A 24,267-nucleotide genomic window follows, 5' to 3' on the forward strand; every position below is an offset into this window, starting at 1 on the left:
GTGCCAGACACAGGGTAGACAGTGCCAGACACAGGGTAGTCACTGTCATACACAAAATAGTCTATGATATTCCAGTGATATTCAGTTAATAATAGATTTCTTTGTTTAAATGAACAATGAACTTGAAACTTTGTAAACTAAATCTATTATAAATGAATAATAATTTTGGAATGATATTTTCGAATTATTAAAAAAAATGTTATACAAATAATGAGTATATTCTAGTTTTACTATTGCCTTACTGTACTGTACCAAAGATTACATTCACATCGTCACTTTCTTACTAATATTACAGCTGTATCATTCTTCACTTACAGTCTACATTGCCCGGGGTGAACCAAGCTCCTGTGTATACCCCAATCATGTGACGTATACTCCAATGTATACCCCAATCATGTGTATGTCATCAATCATGTGAAGACACAGTCCTTTTGAAGAGGACAGCATCTATCCCAATAATTCTTCTAGTGAAGACAACACTGAGAATTTTGTAGGTCGTTATCATGTCTCCCCTTACTCTTCTGCTCTCCAGGGTTGTGAGGTTCAGCTCCCTTAGCCATCTGAGTCCATCGGAAAAAGACATATTTTCATAAAAGACATTCTGAGGAAAAAGTAATGGTACCTTTTTTATTACCAAAAAAGTACTGTTGTTGCACAGAACACAAGCTTTTAACCGACAATGTAATCCAGACTGAAGCTAAGACACTGAAAAGAACAATACACAATGTTGCAGATTGATTGCAAGGAGACTTGCAATCCTGTGTGATCGTCAGGAGCTTTATAGAAAGCCGGAGAGGCTGCAGGAGTTTTTGTGAGATCAAAGGCAATACCAAACAGAATTGGGAATAAAACTTGACTAAGATGAAGGGGAATTGTTTCCTGGGTGACCCATTCATCTCGGGTAGTCATGATCATCTAGATAATCCTCTTGACAGATTCTTGGTAAGGACTCACTGTGAGAAGCGATTGGGGAACGGAGAGGGGTCAGATACGATTGATGAACGTAGGATTAGATCCGGCTAAATAACTGAGAGGGGTCAGATACGATTGATTAACAGAGGATCAAAATAAGCTTATTGTTGAAGAAAGGAAAACCAAACTTTGTTCAGCAGTGAGCAAAGCACTTAATTGATAAACACTTCGAGTTATAACTTCAAGAACCACCAGCTCCCTGAGTTTAAGTGTAGCAATTCTCAGCCGAGAGAGAGAGAGAACTCATGCAGAGAGAGAGAGAGAACTCATGCAGAGAGAGAGAGAGAGATCTGAATACACCCAGGAGCACTGATCTTGGCTACTCCCCAGGAACACTAATCTTGGCTACACCCCAGGAACACTGATTTTGACTACACCCCAGGAACACTAATCTTGGCTACACCCAGGAACACTAATCTTGGCTACACCCAGGGAACACTGATCTTGGCTACACCCCAGCAACACTGATCTTGGCTACACCCAGCAACACTGATCTTGGATACACCCAGCAACACTGATCTTGGCTACACCCAGCAACACTGATCTTGGATACACCCAGCAACACTGATCTTGGCTACACCCAGGAGCACTGATCTTGGCTACACCCCAGGGAACACTGATCTTGGCTACACCCCAGCAACACTGATCTTGGCTACACCCAGCAACACTGATCTTGGCTACACCCAGCAACACTGATCTTGGCTACACCCAGCAACACTGATCTTGACTACACCCAGCAACACTGATCTTGACTACACCCAGCAACACTGATCTTGGCTACACCCAGGAATACTGATCTTAGCTACACCCAGCAACACTGATCTTGGCTAAACCCAGGAATACTGATCTTAGCTACACCCAGGAACACTGATATTGGCTACACCCAGGAATACTGATCTTAGCTACACCCCAGGTACAGAAAGTCCTTGATAACAAGCTAAAAGAGAGATCCTGAAGTCCACTAAAGTGTTAGAAATACAGTTGCTTTATACACTATTTTAATAATGTAATAAATTGCATTATAACTAGATATAATAAGTTGCTTTATATCTTAATAATCAGAAGTAAATAAATTAACGTTTGCAGAAGAGGTGAAAACTGAGACCAAGACCTTTATAGCAAGAACATAGCAGATAATATTCTATTAGAAACAAATTAAAAAAATGTGTACTATTAATACAATGAAAGATTTAGATATTGTAAAAAAAAATAAAGAAGAAATTGAAAATGTGTAAATGCCTTTGACTGAATTTATAACTGAGCCCCAAAACGAGGAGCTTGGATTTAGAACTATAGACAGTCCATCTGTCTAGATTTCTGTCTAGAAAGAAATGTCTAGATTTCAAAGCTTGGGGGAAAAACATTCAGATCCCTCAGCTTGGGGTCAGTGGTATCCACTGTCCTCAGCTTGGGGTCAGACGTATCCACACACCACAGCTTGGGGTCAGACGTATCCACACACCACAGCTTGGGGTCAGACGTATCCACACACCACAGCTTGGGGTCAGACGTATCCACACGCCACAGCTTGGGGTCAGACGTATCCACACGCCACAGCTTGGGGTCAGACGTATCCACACTCCACAGCTTGGGGTCAGACGTATCCACACTCCTCAGCTTGGGGTCAGACGTATCCACACGCCACAGCTTGGGGTCAGACGTATCCACACTCCTCAGCTTGGGGTCAGAGGTATCCACACTCCACAGCTTGGGGTCAGACGTATCCACACTCCTCACCTTGGGGTCAGACGTATCCACACTCCTCAGCTTGGGGTCAGACGTATCCACACTCCTCAGCTTGGGGTCAGACGTATCCACACGCCACAGCTTGGGGTCAGACGTATCCAAACTCCTCAGCTTGGGGTCAGACGTATCCACACGCCACAGCTTGGGGTCAGACGTATCCACACTCCTCAGCTTGGGGTCAGACGTATCCACACTCCACAGCTTGGGAAAGGTGACGTGTAGCTATTGGTACCTCCTTCCCTATTTGAGCAAACTTTTTTGTGCTTAGGGAGAATGAGTATTAGCAGTGGTAGCAGCAACAATAGTTATAACAGCAGCGGTAGCAGCAGTGGTAGAGGCGGTGGTAGTAGTGGTAGAGGCGGTGGTAGTAGTGGTAGAGGTGATGGTGGTGGAAGCAACGCATTTGCAAGAGAAACGCGTCCCATTGGTCAAAGCTCAGAGCAACAGCGTGTATAAAAGATGCAACAGCTTGACACGACTGGCCTTTTACAGCGCTTGGAGTGGACAGGTGTGTGCTTGTACTCACCTTAATTCTACTTTTGTGGGTTGAGTTTCAGCTCCTTGGTCCCACCTCTTCAATCAGTCTGTACACAGGTTCTTTGGGCTATTGGGTTTGAACATATTTGTATGTGAATCTGTGTTTGGAGTCTATTGGGTACTTATATTGTTCCCAGTGTGTGATATGAGCCGTGTACCTTTTTTTTCGAGTAAAACATTCGAAATTTTTTAGCCTTCTTTGCTGTGTCAATTCCCGTGTGTCAATTGTCGTGTCAATTCCCCCTCACAATTTTTGTTTACGACAATCATGTGTTCTTTTCTATCTATTCAGTGATAAGTAAACTCTTCTATCTATCAGTGATGTGAAGTTTAAGGGGGCATAATGCGGTAAAATCAAAATTGTTCAATTTTGTTCAAACTTTCGAGATTTCTATCCCAAATGTATTTAGTGCAATAATACAGAATTTCAAAGTTTCCCTAAAAAAATTACGCAACAAAATGATGTTTATAAAATCAATAAATGGACTTGTGACAAAAGTGCCAAAGCAGTTTTTAAAGGCATAAACTCTACATATAATGTGCAAGTTTCATGTAAATTGAATAATAAATGAAACAGTTATAAGACCATGTATTTGGTAATTACTTACCTGTAGACAATAAGGGTCAAAGTTCAGCCGCCTGTGGCTGAGGTTGACGTCGACCGATTTCATTGAAAATTGGCACCCTTGCAGATAGGCATGCGTTCAGTAAGGTGTGTAAGTTCCATGAAGAACTTACATAAATTAATAGGAATAAGAACATAAGAACCTAAGAACAAAGGTAACTGCAGAAGGTCTATTGGCCATACGAGGCAGCTCCTATTTATACCCACCCAATAAGAAGGGTAATAGGAATAAGAAGGGGATAGTAATAGGAATAACCAAGTGATCGTAAGAGAAAAGGGGAAGAAAATAAAAAAAGGTGTAATTATAAATATAAATAGGTATAAATAGGAGCTACCTCGAATGGACCAATAGGCCTTCTGCAGTTACTTTTGTTCTTATGTTCTTATTCCTATTACTATCCTCTTTATTACACCTTAACTTCATACCTTTTGTCTTGCTTTTTCATCCACTAAGATTTTCTTCTCACCTGTCTCTTGCCTGTTTATTGCCTCGTCTCGTTCATTCATCACACTTGGTCAAAACAATGGAAACTCTTGGGCTGCAAGAGCAGGAAATGCCCTAACCAGACTAGTATAATAATGGGTATAAATTGGATAAGTTTAGATTTAGGAAAGACTTGGGTAAATACTGGTTCAGTAACAGGGTTGTTGATTTGTGGAACCAATTGCCGCGTAACATTGTGGAGGTGGGGTCCCTCGATTGTTTCAAGCACGGGTTGGACATGTATATGAGTGGGATTGGGTGGTTATAAATAGGAGCTGCCTCGTATGGGCCAATAGGCCTTCTGCAGTTGCCTTTGTTCTTATGACTACATTTAAAAAGCATGATTCTTGATAGAGAGGGTGATCAACCACACCCAAATTACACTTCTCCCGCACCGTGGGAAAAGCCTTCAAAAAGTAATAGAAAGTCTCCCAATGAAAAAGGCTGCCTATGCAGGCGATGAGTCACAATAACGTGGTTAAAGTATGTTGACCAGACCACACACTAGAAGGTGAAGGGACGACGACGTTTCGGTCCGTCCTGGACCATTCTCAAGTCGATTCCTTGACTTGAGAATGGTCCAGGACGGACGGAAACGTCGTCGTCCTTGGTAAGAGCTACTCAAAAATACGTAAGAAGTACGTAAGAGCTACTCAAAATACGTAAGAAGTACGTAAGAGCTACTCAAAATACGTAAGAAGTACGTAAGAGCTACTCAAAATACGTAAGAAGTACGTAAGAGCTACTCAAAATAATTAATAACTGATGAAAACATATGCAGCGCGATCAACATGTAGGGCGATAATGTGAGAGTATTGTAGTTAACTGACTGAATGTAACGTAACGGTCCCTATTGATACCTTGTTACTTGTTGCAAGGTTGTTATATCTTGTTAGAAAGTTTTTGTGGCGTGTTAGAAAGTTGTTGCATCTTGTTAGATAGTTGTTGCGTCTTGTTAGATGGTTGTTGCGTCTTGTTAGATGGTTGTTGCGTCTTGTTAGATGGTTGTTGCGTCTTGTTAGATGGTTGTTGCGTCTTGTTAGATAGTTGTTGCGTCTTGTTAGATGGTTGTTGCGTCTTGTTAGATGGTTGTTGCGTCTTGTTAGATAGTTGTTGCGTCTTGTTAGATGGTTGTTGCGTCTTGTTAGATAGTTGTTGCGTCTTGTTAGATAGTTGTTGCGTCTTGTTAGATAGTTGTTGCGTCTTGTTAGATAGTTGTTGCGTCTTGTTAGATGGTTGTTGCGTCTTGTTAGATAGTTGTTGCGTCTTGTTAGATGGTTGTTGCGTCTTGTTAGATGGTTGTTGCGTCTTGTTAGATAGTTGTTGCGTCTTGTTAGATGGTTGTTGCGTCTTGTTAGATGGTTGTTGCGTCTTGTTAGATAGTTGTTGCGTCTTGTTAGATAGTTGTTGCGTCTTGTTAGATGGTTGTTGCATCTTGTTAGATAGTTGTTGCGTCTTGTTAGATGGTTGTTGCGTCTTGTTAGATAGTTGTTGCGTCTTGTTAGATGGTTGTTGCGTCTTGTTAGATAGTTGTTGCGTCTTGTTAGATGGTTGTTGCGTCTTGTTAGATGGTTGTTGCGTCTTGTTAGATAGTTGTTGCGTCTTGTTAGATAGTTGTTGCGTCTTGTTAGATGGTTGTTGCATCTTGTTAGATAGTTGTTACAACTTGTTAGATGGTTGTTGCGTCTTGTTAGATAGTTGTTACAACTTGTTAGATAGTTGTTGCGTCTTGTTAGATAGTTGTTGCGTCTTGTTAGATAGTTGTTGCGTCTTGTTAGATGGTTGTTGCATCTTGTTAGATAGTTGTTACAACTTGTTAGATGGTTGTTGCGTCTTGTTAGATAGTTGTTACAACTTGTTAGATAGTTGTTGCGTCTTGTTAGATAGTTGTTGCGTCTTGTTAGATAGTTGTTGCGTCTTGTTAGATGGTTGTTGCGTCTTGTTAGATAGTTGTTACAACTTGTTAGATAGTGTTTGCGTCTTGTTAGATAGTTGTTACAACTTGTTAGATAGTTGTTGCGTCTTGTTAGATGGTTGTTGCGTCTTGTTAGATGGTTGTTGCGTCTTGTTAGATAGTTGTTGCGTCTTGTTAGATGGTTGTTGCGTCTTGTTAGATAGTTGTTGCGTCTTGTTAGATGGTTGTTGCGTCTTGTTAGATAGTTGTTGCGTCTTGTTAGATAGTTGTTGCGTCTTGTTAGATAGTTGTTGCGTCTTGTTAGATGGTTGTTGCGTCTTGTTAGATAGTTGTTGCGTCTTGTTAGATGGTTGTTGCGTCTTGTTAGATAGTTGTTGCGTCTTGTTAGATGGTTGTTGCGTCTTGTTAGATAGTTGTTGCGTCTTGTTAGATGGTTGTTGCGTCTTGTTAGATAGTTGTTGCGTCTTGTTAGATAGTTGTTGCGTCTTGTTAGATGGTTGTTGCGTCTTGTTAGATGGTTGTTGCGTCTTGTTAGATAGTTGTTGCGTCTTGTTAGATGGTTGTTGCGTCTTGTTAGATAGTTGTTGCGTCTTGTTAGATGGTTGTTGCGTCTTGTTAGATAGTTGTTGCGTCTTGTTAGATAGTTGTTGCGTCTTGTTAGATGGTTGTTGCGTCTTGTTAGATGGTTGTTGCGTCTTGTTAGATAGTTGTTGCGTCTTGTTAGATGGTTGTTGCGTCTTGTTAGATAGTTGTTGCGTCTTGTTAGATGGTTGTTGCGTCTTGTTAGATAGTTGTTGCGTCTTGTTAGATGGTTGTTGCGTCTTGTTAGATAGTTGTTGCGTCTTGTTAGATGGTTGTTGCGTCTTGTTAGATGGTTGTTGCGTCTTGTTAGATAGTTGTTACAACTTGTTAGATGGTTGTTGCGTCTTGTTAGATGGTTGTTGCGTCTTGTTAGATGGTTGTTGCGTCTTGTTAGATAGTTGTTGCGTCTTGTTAGATAGTTGTTGCGTCTTGTTAGATAGTTGTTGCGTCTTGTTAGATGGTTGTTGCGTCTTGTTAGATGGTTGTTGCGTCTTGTTAGATGGTTGTTGCGTCTTGTTAGATGGTTGTTGCGTCTTGTTAGATGGTTGTTGCGTCTTGTTAGATGGTTGTTGCGTCTTGTTAGATGGTTGTTGCGTCTTGTTAGATAGTTGTTACAACTTGTTAGATGGTTGTTGCGTCTTGTTAGATAGTTGTTACAACTTGTTAGATAGTTGTTGCGTCTTGTTAGATGGTTGCAGCGTCTTGTTAGATGGTTGTTGCGTCTTGTTAGATAGTTGTTACAACTTGTTAGATAGTTGTAACCAATGTTATGGTGTTTCGTTGTTGTCTGGCGGGTTCGAGGTTCTGTGCGATATGAACTGTCAGGGGGTTTTGATTCTTGAAGGTTTTCCGCCCATCTTGTACCTCGTGGCCGTCCCCAGTGCAATATTCCCTGCTTGGTGCCTTCTTTTGATAATTACTTTCATCGCCTCTCCCTACCTTTCTTTTCTCCCAACCCCCCTATCCCTTTCATGCCTTCTACCCCCTTCGTTATCCTTCTTTCATTGCACTTTCTACCTAATCATTCTCTTCTTTTAATTCCTCACTTTTCGTGTTAATATTTTCTTATCTACGCCTTTTGTTATTCCCATTTTCCTCCGGTGTCCCCTGTCAGTTCTACCGTTTTCTTTTCTATAAATTCCTCTCCTTAATCGCGTTACTAAAGGGGATTAATCAGGATTACTTTCTGCCTAGAAGACCCTGTCTTAATGCGTCGTGGAGGGTCAGGGATATATATATATATATATATATATATATATATATATATATATATATATATATATATATATATATATATATATATATATATATATATATATCCCTGAACCCCTTATTAAGGATAAACTTGCTATTTGATATTTTCACGATGCATTAATTAACTTAATTAATTCATCTAAAGTATTAACAGGAAGCCTTGTACTAGGGCGTACCGCTTAATTAACAAAATCTTTAATACAATAAGTCATTGTACCACTTGTATATCAGTGAATACAATTACCGGAAAGTTGCTAAGAGAGGACACTTACTCATTGTTAAAACGTAAATTTTTGTTAGTGTAAATGTTGAAATTGGACGTTCATATAATGCATTGACTTGGTGAATTCAAGCAGGTGTAGGATAAGGTACCCCAGGGTAGTGTACCCCAGGCTAGTGTACCCCAGGCTAGTGTACCCCGGGTTAGTGTACCCCGGGTTAGTGTACCCCGGGTTAGTGTACCCCAGGCTAGTGTACCCCGGGTTAGTGTACCCCGGGTTAGTGTACCCCAGGCTAGTGTACCCCCAGACTAGTGTGACGTGTCCACAACTATAGACCATTAACTTGGATGTCATCTTGAGGTTAATTTCAGAGACAGGTTTATGCAGATTAGTGTTAAGGAAAGATTGCCATGTCAATATATCGTATAGCACAATAATAATAAAACTGGCGAAACCCTTATATCATGGGACCGATGCTGGTAAGTTACAGTTCCCAAGCATGAATACTAATGGTAGCTCTGACGAAGGCACCAAATGTGCCTCTCTGGTATAAATGAATAATGCATTTAAAATTGTTTTAATTGAATTAAAAATGTGCATTTATTTTAAGAGTTAAAAGTTTTTGAATTTATATAAATGTAAACCTTCGTATATTTATGAATAGAATTTTATGTATTTATTCTCCAACGTTCACAGTTGTTCAGGGCCGAGGTGGAGGGCCCTCTTGCCGAAAATGTTCACAGTTGTTCAAGGCCGAGGTGGAGGGCCCTCTTGCCGAAAATGTTCACAGTTGTTCAGGGCTGAGGTGGAGGGCCCTCTTGCCCAAAATGTTCACAGTTGTTCAGGGCCGAGGTGGAGGGCCCTCTTGCCCAAAATGTTCACAGTTGTTCAGGGCCCTCTTGCCCAAAATGTTCACAGTTGTTCAGGGCCGAGGTGAAAAATTGTTTGAAAACGTATGCGCCACAATGCGGTTCAGTTGTGAACCCATAAGGACACGGTGCTCAACACAAATCACAGACTAGATTCCTGGATAAGTCGCTCCAAATGTTCTGGATAGCTCGCCCCAATTTTCGCTACATGTTGGGCAAATATCAATCTTGCTGGATAATGCCTTGTAATATACATGATAAGAATTGAGGAAAATAGATCGTTGTTCATTTGGCTCGTGTGGATGGCGTGGTAAGCCAATACATTGGTATTCTAAGGGGTCAAAACATCACGTATGTGGAACCAAACCTCCAGTGTGCAGCGCCAGTAAAGTCTAAAAGTTTTCCACAATATTCTTTAGAGTTGAGGGTCAAGATTGGTTAGGGAAGACTACTCGAGTGGGTTTGAAGGTTAACAAGCGGCACCGGGAGCTAGAGCTCAACCCTCACAAAAGCCAGCATATTGAACACACATGTTAATCAAATTCACATTTTGTATTTCTGTGTCATCCGATAATTAATTTTGTTTACTCGGATGGCCATGGAAGATCTATCAATATAAATATAAATGGAAATGTTCGTTTGTGCATAACCGCTAATCTCCGAAAGTTCTTCACCGATTGCTTTGAAATTTTCACACAACGTTCCATTCCCCTCCGAGCAGGTTTTTATATACATACTATATAGATGTGACGTCTGTGACGGTAAAAAAAAAACATGCTTTTTCTGAAAAAACTGTGTTTTTCATGTGAGGTAAATCTTCGAAACCTCTTTACCGATTGCTTTGAAATTTTGACATAACGTTGCATTCGAATAGGCGCGTCTTTTTATATATCTGTATATACATGCCTCACCTGTGACAGGAAAAAACATGCTTTTAAAAAAAAACAGCGCCATCTGTTGGACGTAAGAGGAACACACGCTGTAATCTCCGAAAGTTCTTCACCGAAAGCTTTGAAATTTTGCATTGATAAATTTTATTTTCATAGATTTCAATTTATTTAATTTTTTTATTGAATTATTTTATGTGACATTGCATTCGAATTGAACTGTGTTGTTTACCATACCTTTCGTGAGTATACGTATAGATGCCACACCTGTGACAGGTAAAAACATTCTTTTTTAAGAAACAGCGCTATCTGTTGCACGTAAGAGCAACACACGCTATACTAAATATGTTACGATTCCATTTCAGTGTTTCCGATTGCACTGATAAATTGAATTTTCATAGATTTCGATTTATTTTCATTTTTATTTAATTATTTTGTGTAACATTGCATTGTAATTGAGCTATGCTATTTACTATACCGTTCATTTCATAAGTATAGCTTATTTTTTTATTTTATCATTTTTTCATTTAGTTTTTTTTAATTATTTTTCTTATATTTCAGTTATGGGAATATCAGATCATTTGATGTTCCCAATTTTCTGATGGGAAAATCATATCATTTGGGAATGCATCGGACGAGGGACTGGAGAATGGTGGGGATGACGAGGGAACAGGAGTGAGGGATGGTGGGGAGGACGAGGGGACAGGGGAGGGGGGTAATGGTGGCTAGGACGAGGGGATGGGGCAGTTGGGTATAGTGGGGACGAGGGGACAGGGGAATAGTGAATGGTGAGGAAGATAAGGGAGTGTGGGGGTCGGTGGAGTGAGAAATGGTTAGGAGGACGAGGGGACGCTGGAGTGGGGGATAGTGAGGAGGACAAAGGGACGGGAGAGGGGAGGAATGATGGGGAGGGCGAGGGGACGGGGGAGTGAGGAATGGTTGGGAGGATGAGGGAACGGGGGAAGGGGGAAAGGTGGGGAGGACTGGGAGACAGAGGAAGGTTGCTGTGGATCAGGAACGGACATGCGTTGCTGAGCCACAGCAACGCATGGCCAGGTACAGCTAATATATATTAGCTTTGGGGCACACTAATATATATATATATTAGTGTGCCCCAAAGAATGAGGTGATTTGATAAATAACCATGCCCAAGATTACCATCAGAGTGCCGGCGGGAGGACGGGGAATTAGTCTCGGCTACCATCCTCTTTTGTCCGGTCGCGTTGGTCGAGTGATTAAGGTGTCCTGTACGCCAGATGCAGAGTGCTCCTGGCAGTATGAGTTCGAGTCACTTATGGGGTGTAAGTTTTCAGTTGCATATATGCCTGGAGACCGTTCAGGCCTGTTATATATATATATATATATATATATATATATATATATATATATATATATATATATATATATATATATATATATATATATATATTCGTTTATCGATATTTGATTGAAGGTTTGAAATGAGATGTCGAATGAACGTGCGATATTATTAAGTACACCATGAATAGCATTGTTCTGGCCCCCCACAACCACCTGCCCCTCCAACAATCCATCAGCCCCACGCCCCCCCCCCTCCCCCCACCCCCCCCCCATACCCCCACCCCTCCCCCACACACCGCGAGCCGCTCTGGGACTGACTGACAGTACACTGTTAAAATATTCTTTTCTCATTAATTCAATGCGTTATTTAAACACAAAACTTTAGGTCCTTTTATTTGACTGCTGTGAATTTTAAGCATACTGGGGGGGTTGGGGCTCGGGGTCTCTATCTCCGGTGCCGGGTGGCGAAGGTAAAACACGCCGGTTAAACAGACTGAAGTAGTGATTGTTGAGCAAACAAGGGGAGGAGGTGATGTTTAGAGGGGAAGGGCGGGGTGTTGCTTGGAGCGGACACAACTGGAGGTCCAACACCAGAGGCACACACACACATCAGCTGAATAAAATGATGGCTGAACACGCCATACTGACAGACGTCTGGTTATCCTCCAGGGACTTGGGCAACGGTCCCTTCCGAGCGCTGTATACATTCTTTGTGAGACCTGTTATTGAGTGTGCTGCACCCGCATGGAACCCCAACCTAAGTAAACACAAAATGAAACTTGAAAAGCTCCCAAGAATATGCAACAAGGCTTGTTCCTGAGCTAAGGGGACTGAGCTGTGAAGAGTAGAACTGAACCTCACTACACTGGAGGACAGATGCTGAGGGAGATTGACACAGTCCCGTCTTCCCAGCACTCTTTGTTATATGACAAAGAGTGCTGGGAAGACGGGACACCACGAGCGTAGCTCTCATCCTGTAACTACACTTAGGTAATTACAGTAGATATAGAAGAAATGTTCACATTAAGAAACAATAGAACGAGAGGACAACAAAAATGCGTCACAGAGATGTCACAAAGAACTGTTTCAGACTCAGTCGTAAATAAGTGGAACGAACTGAGTTGTCGAAGCCAACTCATTGAGCCACTGATGGTGGAAGGTCGGAGCTTAAGGGCAGATTCTCGACCCTGTAAGCACAACTAGGTGAGTACACACACACACCTAACAGTATAAAGTTAGCTGTTTGGTGTGTGTGTGTGTACTCACATATTTGTGTCTGCAGGATCGAGCTGTAGTTCTTGGACCCCGCTTTTCTAGCCGCTGGTTGTCCAGTGCAATGAGTGCGTGTTTGTGTATTTTAACGTTCTCGACCCTCTGCAGCCCAGGAAATGGGAATGTGGGACCTCTGTACATACTCGAAGGACCCCAACTCACCGTTGGACCCCCAAGAGTAGCGTGGAGATTCCCATGACATCTATTAGCCTGCTGTCCTGCCTCTTGATACAGATCCTCTGGTCTTCAGCACCGCCGTAGTGCGCAGCAGGACGCCAACATGCGCAGCAGGACGCCAATATACGCAGCAGGACGTCAACATGCGCAGTAGGACGCCAACATGCGCAGCAGGACACCAACATGCGCAGCAGGACGCCAACAAGCGCAGCAAGACGCCAACATGCGCAGCAGGACACCAATATGCGCAGCAGGACGCCAACATGCGCAGCAGGACACCAACATGCGCAGCAGGACGCCAACAAGCGCAGCAAGACGCCAACATGCGCAGCAGGACGCCAACATGCGCAGCAGGACACCAACATGCGCAGCAAGACGCCAACATGCGCAGCAGGACGCCAACATGCGCAGCAGGACGCCAACATGCGCAGCAGGACGCCAACATGCGCAGCAGGACGCCAACATGCGCAGCAGGACGCCAACATGCGCAGCAGGACACCAACATACACACAGTCTCTTGGTGTACTGGTTACCCCACCCAGTAAACTTGCATAATTAACACCTGTACTCAAAACGGAACTTGAATGAGTAGCCACCGGAACAAGGGGAGGCTATGAACCCCCTAATTACTTATTAGTAAATCACTGTACTCTCTAACTATCACGTCAGCATGGCACTGAGGTTCCTAACTGCTCTCCGGAAACTGGCCTATTGACCGATCGTAACACTCCCCCGGAGTTAAAGAGTCCAATACTTAAGATGTAAGCTGCATCGAGTTAATAGCCTCCTCCTACAACATTCCCACCATGCATTAATGTGTAGAGTCACCTCTTGGTCAAATATTCATTTAAGACAGAGAGGGATAAGGAAATAACTGCTAATATAAACACATTTACTGAATAATTAAACAGTAAACAATAATAATACGAAGAAAGCCTTACTAAATGCAAGTTATAGTCACTTAGACCAGTTTCAATAGGCTATTATAATTCCTGAATTTATCTGGAGTTAAGTTACTCTAATGCGCTGCTCACAAAGTATAGTAATCATCATGAATAATTCAATAAATCGTCTAGGCAATGATAACATACACTATGTAAATTTTAAATATAAACTCATGAGCAAACATATACATACATAGCCACAAGTATATAATCAGATATAATATTGTTCGTAATAGGCCAAGATAGCCAAACAAACCGAATTTTCCTCAAATATTTTATTTTCTAAAAGAAATTCTTACGGAAAGAATTCAAGACCCCGAACTTGAGAGCTCTCTATTGCATTATATATAAATTCAATAAAATATATATATTTTTTTAGTTTAGGTCAATACTAAGAGAAATTTGATCTAACCTAACATAACTAAGCCATTAATTAATGTGGCCATGACTCCCGTCTGGCTCACGAACGACGCTTGCTCCGTGGCGCCAAATTCTCGTCGCGTCATTCATTGTTGGCTCTCGTGCAGGCTCTTCCTGGCACTCACAATTCTGTGAACGCTTCTTGACTCTGCAGTCTTCTGTCTTCGCCTCTCTCTGAGCTTCTCAAGGGTCCGGAAGCTAGGCGACCGGGTATAAGGTCTCTGCAAATATTATACCAAATTTTGAGGCCCTCAACAGCTTGTGGCAAACATTGGAATTCAATGTTTTTTGTCGGAAAACTTTCTCCTGTCACTGTAGGGAAATTGTGACTCAACTACACTGTCAGGCGGTCACCTCCATGCTTCTCCTTTCACTGGAGTAATAATGCTTCTGTTTATGGGCTACGACTCGTGTCACTGGAGTAGCAAAACTTCACTTCTTGAGCAGGACTGTTTATTCGGTGTTAAGAGTATCAGACTTGCTAGTGGTGTTGAGAGCCTCAGACTTGCTAGTGATGTTGAGAGCCTCAGACTTGCTAGTAATGTTGAGAGCATCAGACTTGCTAGTCATGTTGAGAGCCTCAGACTTGCTAGTCATGTTGATAGCATCAGACTTGCTAGTAAAAGAACAATTCCTCACCTTTCCATTGGTCTCACACTATTGGCAATCTTCAAGTTATCGTCCAGATTCATCAAACAGTAATCCTCCGCCTCTTGGCTCGTCACGAGTTCTTGGAAAATGCGAAAGTTCTTCCCTTGAAGTTACTGCCGCTGCCCAGGAGTTCTCTTGACTCTTCTCTTAAGGTCTGCGCTCACTGCAGTGCATTATGAATCTCCGTTAATTATGGAACACCTCACAGCCGGCCGTCCGCTCTTGTCCGGCTCTCGAGTCGCACTGAGGCCTCAGGGACCAATAACCTAACAGCATCCCCCCCTTAAGGAGTCACGTGACATGAGATCATGCTTCGATTGGCGACCCGTTACGAAATTTAGCCAGTTAGGACACATGCCTACATCCGGGCCTCCGGGCCAGGCTCTGCTGTGGTGGGCGCAGACATCTTGCGTGATGTTATCATACTTCCAGTCGCCAGATATCACAAATCAAAATGTGATTGATATTTACAGATAACGAAAGTGCACAGTAAATATGTATCCTATCTATATTAAAATAAAAATTACTTTGCGTTGTCGTATATGTTTATTAACGTGAATTGGTCGTAAGTCAGTACTCTAGACAACTGATGGTTGAAAGGGCTACAGGATCCAAGAGCTAGTAGCTCGATCCTGTAGGCACAAATAGATGAATTCACACACACTTGAAGGTCACTTCCAACCTTAATATTACTTAAACTTTCACTGTTACAGGTGGGAGAGCGTAATTATAATTCAGGTGTAAAATAATTAATCACAGGTGTAGCGAGGTTTGTGAGCGTCAGGTATGACCTACCTGGAATACCTGTGTAGTCAGGTCAATTTCCCCGAATCACAGCATTGTATCACCGGTGAATGAACTGATAACCGAAAGAAACATATTTTTGGTTCTGTGATTTTTTGCTTTTAGTTAATTGGCTAATTGTAAAATGCATTCATTTTATAAAGAAAATTTCATATATTATTTTTGTATTAATATTTTTTAGTATAGTTTGTTTGTTTCTTCGATTTTCGAATTTGCAATTGGTATAAAAGACGGCGGAAAAGTTTGCGTAATTTTAAGTTTTCTTTTATATTACTTACAATGGGAAACTAAAATTTAAAGTTCAGTTCCCTAAGGCCTCTTACCCTCTACTTCTCTCCCTCTTACCCCACATCTCCTATCTCTGTTACCCTCGCTTCACCCCTCGCTGTTACCCTTCCTCTTACCCTACACTTACCTCACCTCTTCTCCCATGTTTCTTCACCCTGTTAACTTTCCTTTAACCTCCCTCCCTCCCCTCTCTCTTACCTTTACCTCCTGTTTGCACTTCCATGTCTTCCCTCCCCACTCTCTTGCCTAAAATCCCTCTTCTTCCCTTACGTTTCTTACCTCTTCCCGCTAGTAATTCTTGTCTCTTCCCATCACATTGCTCACCCTCCCCCATCTCCCCCCCATCCCATCATTCCCACCCCCTTCACCACTCTCCCTCCAAGACAAGCATGACTGCCCGAGCTCAACAGTTCTCATAATATCGCCTTTATCGCCGGCCTCTCGTAACTCAGCTCCGAAGCACACGCACACGTCCCGTCCGCATCTATCCCCGGGGCTATTAGATCGTCCAGTATCTATCCATGCGGCTGTTTGGGATCAGTCGGGGATGCGTGTGAGCGCCTACAAGAACCGGACGCTGATAAGAGACTGATACCTGCTTCTAAACGTTGAAAGACGCAATATAGTCAGTCTGGAGTTAAGTGAGTCGACAGACTTGATAGTCAGCGAGCTGGTCTGTAACTTAACAGACCTGGTAGTCAGCCAACTGGTCTGTAACTTAACAGACCTGGTAGTCAGCCAACTGGTCTGTAACTTAACAGACCTGGTAGTCAGCCAACTGGTCTGTAACTTAACAGACCTGGTAGTCAGCCAACTGGTCTGTAACTTAACAGACCTGGTAGTCAGCCAACTGGTCTGTAACTCTTACAGACCTGGTAGTCAGCCAACTGGTCTGTAACTTAACAGACCTGGTAGTCAGCCAACTGGTCTGTAACTTAACAGACCTGGTAGTCAGCCAACTGGTCTGTAACTCTTACAGACCTGGTAGTCAGCCAGTCTCTTAGCAAGTCAACCATCAGGTTATTAAGTCAGTCACTCAAGCGAGCAACTCGCTAAGCTTATCAGTCAGCAAGTCATCCACTTAGTCAACTACTTGTCATCAACCACGTTAGCAAATCAGCCACACATAATGAGCAAGGCATCGCATACGGTTAATGAGTCTGCTTATCTAACTCAGTCATGCTTGCCTATCCAACGTGCCAGAATTCTTGCCTATTTGTCTTTCCTGCATATATGTCTATCCTGTCTATTTGTCTATCCTGCCAATTTGTCTATCCTGGATATTTGTCTATTCTGCCTATTTGTTTATCCTCTCTATTTGTCTATCCTGCTTATTTCCCTATTCTATTATCACACATACGAGAATAAATGAATCTGAAGAAGTTCTTCAGTTCATATATACACACAATCTAGCACGTATATATCTAGCCTTAGCTTGAAACAATTCAGTAATGCTAGTGTTTGTTCTGTTAATCAACAACATTTTTCTCAAAATAATATTCCCGGTTCGTTTCTGAATCTAAACTTATCAAGTGTGTATTGTTTTGCGATATAGTGTGATATCAACCCTCGAGATCTTTCTCTCGTCCTGACTCCTGAAGGATTTACTCTCCAAGCTGGTACCTTAATTGTGTTTGGCCTCCTGCTCCCTCCGCCTGTCTTCATCACTTTGCACTTGCTCGAGTTAAAGTCTAGTAGCCATTTGTTGGACCATTCCTTCAGTCTGTTCAGGTCATCCACGAGCCTCTTGCTGTCATCCTTTAATATGTGTGTGTGTGTACTAACCTAGTTGTGCTTGCGGGGGTTGAGCCTTGGCTCTTTGTTCCCGCCTCTCAACCGTCAATCAACTGGTGTACAGATTCTTAAGCCTACTGGGCTCTATCATATCTACATTTTAAACTGTGTATGGAGTCAGCCTCCACCACATTACTACTTAATGCATTCCATTTGTTAATTACTCTGAAACTGATAAAATTCTTTCTAACGCCCCTGCGGCTCATTTGGGTGCTCAGTTTCCACCTGTGTCCCCGTGTTAAACAGTTTATCTTTATCAACCCTGTCAATTCCTCTGAGAATTTTGTAGGTCGTGATCATGTCTCCCCTTACTCTTCTGTCTTCCAGAAGTGTGTGTGTGTGTCGTCCTACAGACCTGCTGATGGTTGGGGTACCCCTAGGACCTTATAATCGGTATATTCTGATCCCTTTGTACCTAAATTACACTTCCTTTGTCTTGAGCTCTGAGAGGGGGGGGGTTAGGCCTTCCAGGATTTTTTTTAATAATAACAATAATGATAATAATATTATGATTATAACATTATTATAATAATATTATGATTATAACATTATTATAATTATTATTATTATTTTTATTATTTTACACCCAATGAGTTGGTTTGTTTTATCGTGGAATACTTCATCCTTGCCATGGTGCCACGTTTATCACCGTGTTCAGTGTAGATTGCATCTCGACTGCTGTTATATCCGCTCAATTCTCCCGTGACTCAAGACATATCTACCACAGAGCTGAAGAGCATCTGTAAGGATCACATTAAAGCAACTAAGAGTAACTAAGGAAACGAGTAAGGGAATAAGAGAGAGGTTGATGGCAACACAATACACAGATAACTTTGGCAACACTGCTTCTCTTTGATGCTCACTTGTTTCTATAAAAAAAACTCAAGACTTGATTCTCGACCTCGCTAAGAGGCACCGATCCTGCTTCTTATCTAGTGTTTTGGCCCTAAAATACGGCCGGCCGGAGGCCTTACATAATATATAAATAGTTTGATGGTATACCAATTAATAGATAAGGTACGAGGAATTATAGTGATATTAAGGTCGGAGGCGACTAGCGCCATCTGTCGGGTGAAGCTCTCAACGGTCAGCGATGCTCAGGTGTTTCGTGTCTCCGTATCTAATGGCGGTACTTATGATACCTGCAGACACTCGCCTGTTTTTCACTGAGCCAGTGGGCGCGTTCACTCAGTGTGTGGCATCCACACTGGGTGCGTTCACTCAGTGTGTGTGGCATCCACACTGGGCGCGTTCACTCAGTGTGTGTGGCCTCCACACTGGGTGCGTTCACTCAGTGTGTGTGGCATCCACACTGGGCGCGTTCACTCAGTGTGTGTGGCCTCCACACTGGGTGCGTTCACTCAGTGTGTGTGGCCTCCACACTGGGTGCGTTCACTCAGTGTATGTGGCCTCCACACTGGGTGCGTTCACTCAGTGTGTGTGGCCTCCACACTGGGTGCGTTCACTCAGTGTGTGTGGCCTCCACACTGGGCGCGTTCACTCAGTGTGTGTGGTCTCCATACTGGGCGCGTTCACTCAGTGTGTGGCCTCCACACTGGGTGCGTTCACTCAGTGTGTGTGGCCTCCACACTGGGTGCGTTCACTCAGTGTGTGTGGCCTCCACACTGGGCGCGTTCACTCTGTGTGTGGCCTCCACACTGGGCGCGTTCACTCAGTGTGTGTGGCCTCCACACTGGGTGCGTTCACTTAGTGTGTGTGGCCTCCACACTGGGCGCGTTCACTCAGTGTGTGTGGCCTCCACACTGGGTGCGTTCATTCAGTGTGTGTGGCCTCCACACTGGGCGCGTTCACTCAGTGTGTGTGGCCTCCACACTGGGCGCGTTCACTCAGTGTGTGGCCTCCACACTGGGTGCGTTCACTTAGTGTGTGTGGCCTCCACACTGGGCGCGTTCACTCAGTGTGTGTGGCCTCCACACTGGGTGCGTTCATTCAGTGTGTGTGGCCTCCACACTGGGCGCGTTCACTCAGTGTGTGTGGCCTCCACACTGGGCGCGTTCACTCAGTGTGTGTGTGGCCTCCACACTGGGCGCGTTCACTCATTGATGGTTTTTCCATACTGGGCGCGTTTACTCAATGATAGTTCTTTCACACTGGCCGCATTCACTCATTGGTGGTTCTTTCACACTCGGTGCGTTCACTCAATGATAGTTCCTCCACACTGGGCGCGTTCACTCAGTGTGTGTGGCCTCCACACTGGGCGCGTTCACTCAGTGTGTGTGGCCTCCACACTGGGTGCGTTCATTCAGTGTGTGTGGCCTCCACACTGGGCGCGTTCACTCAGTGTGTGTGGCCTCCACACTGGGTGCGTTCACTCAGTGTGTGTGGCCTCCACACTGGGCGCGTTCACTCAGTGAGCAGCGCCTCCACAGCAAGGTCACTACCGACCCTTCACCATAAAACAGTGAGACCCCCAAAGCACCACTTAGTCAACACTATTCCCCTCTCGTCACAACAACACTATTGCATATCTATCGCTCTTCAACACCGATAGACGCGACCAGTTAACCCTGATATAAATATATAAAGGCGGTATGAGAAACTGAGATAATATAGGCGAATGTAAATGCGTCCTATAAAAATGTAACTATAAAAAGTCCTATATAAATACGTCACTATTTCACCTTCATTGTAGGTGAATATAATGTAAATGAAATATAGTTCAAAATAATTATTTACGTGCATTGTTTATCTATATTAATTATTGCCGCCGGAGGAGGCTAGTTTATTGTGCACCCCATACCCATCCTGTGAGCGGTAGCGCAAAAAGCATTACAGAGGGCACAAAAGGTCTTTATCAGACCTCATCTTGGATTATCGTTGGTTGTTTATCTGTATCGTTAGTTGGTGCATTGTGTTCAAATTGGTAACGTTGTACAGGATGAAAATAGTAATCCCTGGATAGGTTTTTCCCCATTCGTGTCGTTGGATAGGGATTGTGTAGGCCTAACAACGCGTAGTTACACAACGTAAGCACGGCGTTTTTGAACGGTGCTACGTTGGTAACAATGCAGTAACAACGGAATAATAAAATGACGGTTCGTTGTTCGTTGGGAGAGGCTGTTGATTAATTTGTGGTTATTTGTTTGAAAACAATGAGAGCAGTAACTGTCGTGATTGTTGGATTGTTTGTTTATTATGCACCCTATACCTGTCCTGTGAGCGGTAGTGGGCCCCATACCCATCCTGTGGGCGGTAGTGGAGCCCATACCCATCCTGTGGGCGGTGGGGATCCCATACCCATCCTGTGGGCGGTAGTGGAGCCCATACTCATCCTGTGGGCGGTGGGGATCCCATACCCATCCTGTGAGCGGTAGTGGACCCCATACCCATCCTGTGTGCGGTAGTGGAACCCATACCCATCCTGTGAGCGGTAGTGGAACCCATACCCATCCTGTGTGCGGTAGTGGAACCCATACCCATCCTGTGAGCGGTAGTGGAACCCATACCCATCCTGTGAGCGGTAGTGGAACCCATACCCATCCTGTGTGCGGTAGTGGAACCCATACCCATCCTGTGAGCGGTAGTGGAACCCATACCCATCCTGTGTGCGGTAGTGGAACCCATACCCATCCTGTGAGTGGTAGTGGACCCCATACCCCATCCTGTGAGCGGTAGTGGAACCCATACCCATCCTGCGAATGGCATTAGAAAAGGTAAGACACACATATAATGGTCTCAAGAATATAACGGCAATATACGGTGAACCAAGCTAGTATCATCATTGATGGGCTGGTTACAGAGTTTATGAGACGTAAATCCGCAGTTTGTTGATAAGTTATGAAAGTAAATATAAAAAGTGAAAGTATTCCTTATTAAGGGTACTCCATAGCACGGAAAATATCTCCATATCTCCAAGTGCCATACGTGTTAAATGATTGCTATATTGTTACAAATTAGATATAATATAGTTACATATATAGATATAGATACATATATAGATACAAAAAACAATATAGCAATCATTTAACACGTATGGCACTTGGAGATATTAATAGGAGCTGCCTCGTATGGGCCAATAGGCCTTCTGCAGTTACCTTCTTTCTTATAATTCCTTTCCTCCACTTATTTTTGGTGGTCAGGTGATCTGCCCAGGCGGATATAAAGGTCTGATCAGCAATCTTATCTTCATTCTACTTTGCTCTGATGAAGGCGAATTAGCCGAAAACGGGTTCAGCATTTTCTATTTTTCACATGTGGTTATTCTGCATACTTGGATCAGTGTTTTTGTGATCATTGTTGCATATATATATATATATATATATATATATATATATATATATATATATATATATATATATATATATATATATATATATATATATTTATATATATATATATATATATATATATATATATATATATATTTACATATATATATATATATATATATATATATATATATATATATATATATATATATATATATATAACCATGGTAATTTAACTTTCCGTCAGTGTTTCTGTATTAAATGAATCGCTTCCCGCCAACAGTTTTAGGGCATCTGAACAGAAACCAAAATTATTGTAATAATTTCTATTCAATGTTGTCTTTAGTTTTGAGTCCTGTTCCTCGCAGCCGCCAAGGCGCGCCTTTCAGGCTTGGGCGCGTCAATGGCCTGTCAGGCTGTGATAAATTGCATTTTTGAAGCATTATTTAAATTGTGATGCTTGATTGTCGCAGTACCGAGAGGTTCGTGTAGACATTTGCCCTTCACGTTGATGGAAGACCGGTGAAGCAATCTTCGTCTTGGATGATTCTGTACCTCGGCTTGGTTGTGCTTGCCAGGATGGCTAGACTTTCTCAGTGGGCTAGGCTCGTAGGCTTGGGTAGACACGCAGGCTTGGCTACACACGCAGGCTTGGGTAGACACGCAGGCTTGGCTACACACGCAGGCTTGGCTACACACGCAGGCTTGGCTACACACGCAGGCTTGGCTACACACGCAGGCTTGGGTAGACACGCAGGCTTGGCTACACACGCAGGCTTGGCTACACACGCAGGCTTGGCTACACACGCAGGCTTGGCTACACACGCAGGCTTGGCTACACACGCAGGCTTGGCTACACACGCAGGCTTGGCTAAACAAATTGCTCTGGCTATATAAAGTCATCAGTTGTCTGGTTCAAGAGCCGAGCAACAGGACTATAGACTCCATTAACTATTCACAAAAGAATGTGTATATATAAACACCATTTTATCGTCAGTCCTAAATCATTCTTGATAATTAAGAAGCCAAGTTGTATATCCTGTAGGAAATGCTTATTCTTACGCCGTGTCAAAGAATAGTTTAAGTCATGAATAGATTGGAATTTGAGTTGATCGAAGGTGTTGTTAATTATTTCTTTTGACATTGAGAACATAATAGACAGAGATTTATTTATTGTTTATAAATTACAGGGTATATATAATTTTTAATTATTTATTGTTTATAAATGTGTTAATTTTTCCCAGAGAGCGTTGATGCTTCAACCGAATAGGTCGCCTTTTTTACGGATTAACCAATCCGTTGATAATGCAATGTATTAGTCAAAATTAAAGCACCCCTATATTGACGTTTTCTATACATTGATCATGATAGGTGGGTTGCTCGGGTGTCGTATGTTTCTGGCTAGGCAAGACAATTGCAGTGATCGTGAGAATGGGCTGTAAGTTTCTCGGTGACTTATAGTTACGTCACCTGAAGTCGCCTTAAATCAGTAGGATCTAAAACTTGTATCGACATTATGTGCATTACATTATGTAAACCTGTATGTACATTCTGACATCACAGTGACATTTCATTTTCAAAATCATTTTGAGGCAATTGAGTGACTCGAAATGAAAGGTTCCAGAGGGCCCCAAACCGGAGCCCAACGACGTTGGGCTCCGGTTTCGGGCTTCTAGAACCTTCTAGGGAATTCAGTAGAGTTCCGGGTTGGTCGACTTTTGTACCATCATGGCTGAGTCGGTTAAGGCAGGTGTCTGGGATTGACCAGAACGCGAGTTCGAGTCAATTCAATGCCTCTCTCTCTCTCTCTCTCTCTCTCTCTCTCTCTCTCTCTCTCTCTCTCTCTCTCTCTCTCTCTCTCTCTCTCTCTCTCTTTCTCTTTCTCCCCCTACCTTTCACTCAGTTCTAATAGCCTATTACTTGTTCGCTGGCAGGACGATTGATCATCCAGCTCCACATTAAAAAAAAAAACTATTTTGATGGATTGTACTTTCAATTTCTACCCTGGTTGTTTGTACTGCATTGGCGGACATTTCTGGGACGGGGAAATAAAGTCCATTTTGTTTTTCGGGCCAATATATATGACTCTTCCATTTCCGTTTCGATATTTGAGCTTTTAGAAACGACATTATCGAGCCACCTCCTCCCCCCCCCCTCACACACGCACGCACACACACACACACACACACACACACACACACACACACACACACACACACACACACACACACACACACACACACACACACACACACACACACACATCTATACTCCTT

The 24,267-nt window shown here is 42.9% G+C and overlaps 3 protein-coding genes across 3 annotated transcripts in view; all 3 read right to left on the reverse strand.

Moving 5' to 3' along the window:
* Positions 1-2,307: 2,307 nt before the first annotated feature.
* On the reverse strand, positions 2,308-4,387 carry LOC123774659 (foot protein 1 variant 2-like). Its single transcript, XM_045769168.2, has 2 exons — positions 4,307-4,387; positions 2,308-2,919 (listed from the first exon to the last, which is right to left on the reverse strand). Exons 1-2 carry the CDS (start codon positions 4,385-4,387, stop codon positions 2,308-2,310), a joined length of 693 nt encoding a protein of 230 aa, XP_045625124.2.
* An 859-nt stretch (positions 4,388-5,246) lies between these two features.
* Positions 5,247-6,008, reverse strand: LOC123774657 (nuclear transcription factor Y subunit beta-like). The gene has a single exon (XM_045769165.2). The coding sequence runs from the start codon at positions 6,006-6,008 to the stop codon at positions 5,247-5,249; it is 762 nt and encodes a 253-aa protein (XP_045625121.2).
* Positions 6,009-14,678: 8,670 nt separating this feature from the next.
* Positions 14,679-24,267, reverse strand: part of LOC123774656 (mucin-21-like) — a 33,476-nt gene continuing 23,887 nt past the window's right edge. The window contains exon 3 of the mRNA XM_045769164.1: positions 14,679-14,841. Coding sequence (XP_045625120.1) covers positions 14,679-14,841 — 163 coding nt within the window. The remainder of the gene's footprint in view (positions 14,842-24,267) is intronic.

The sequence above is a fragment of the Procambarus clarkii genome, chromosome 68 (genome assembly GCF_040958095.1).
Source record: "Procambarus clarkii isolate CNS0578487 chromosome 68, FALCON_Pclarkii_2.0, whole genome shotgun sequence".
Taxonomy (NCBI): Eukaryota; Metazoa; Arthropoda; class Malacostraca; order Decapoda; family Cambaridae; genus Procambarus; species Procambarus clarkii.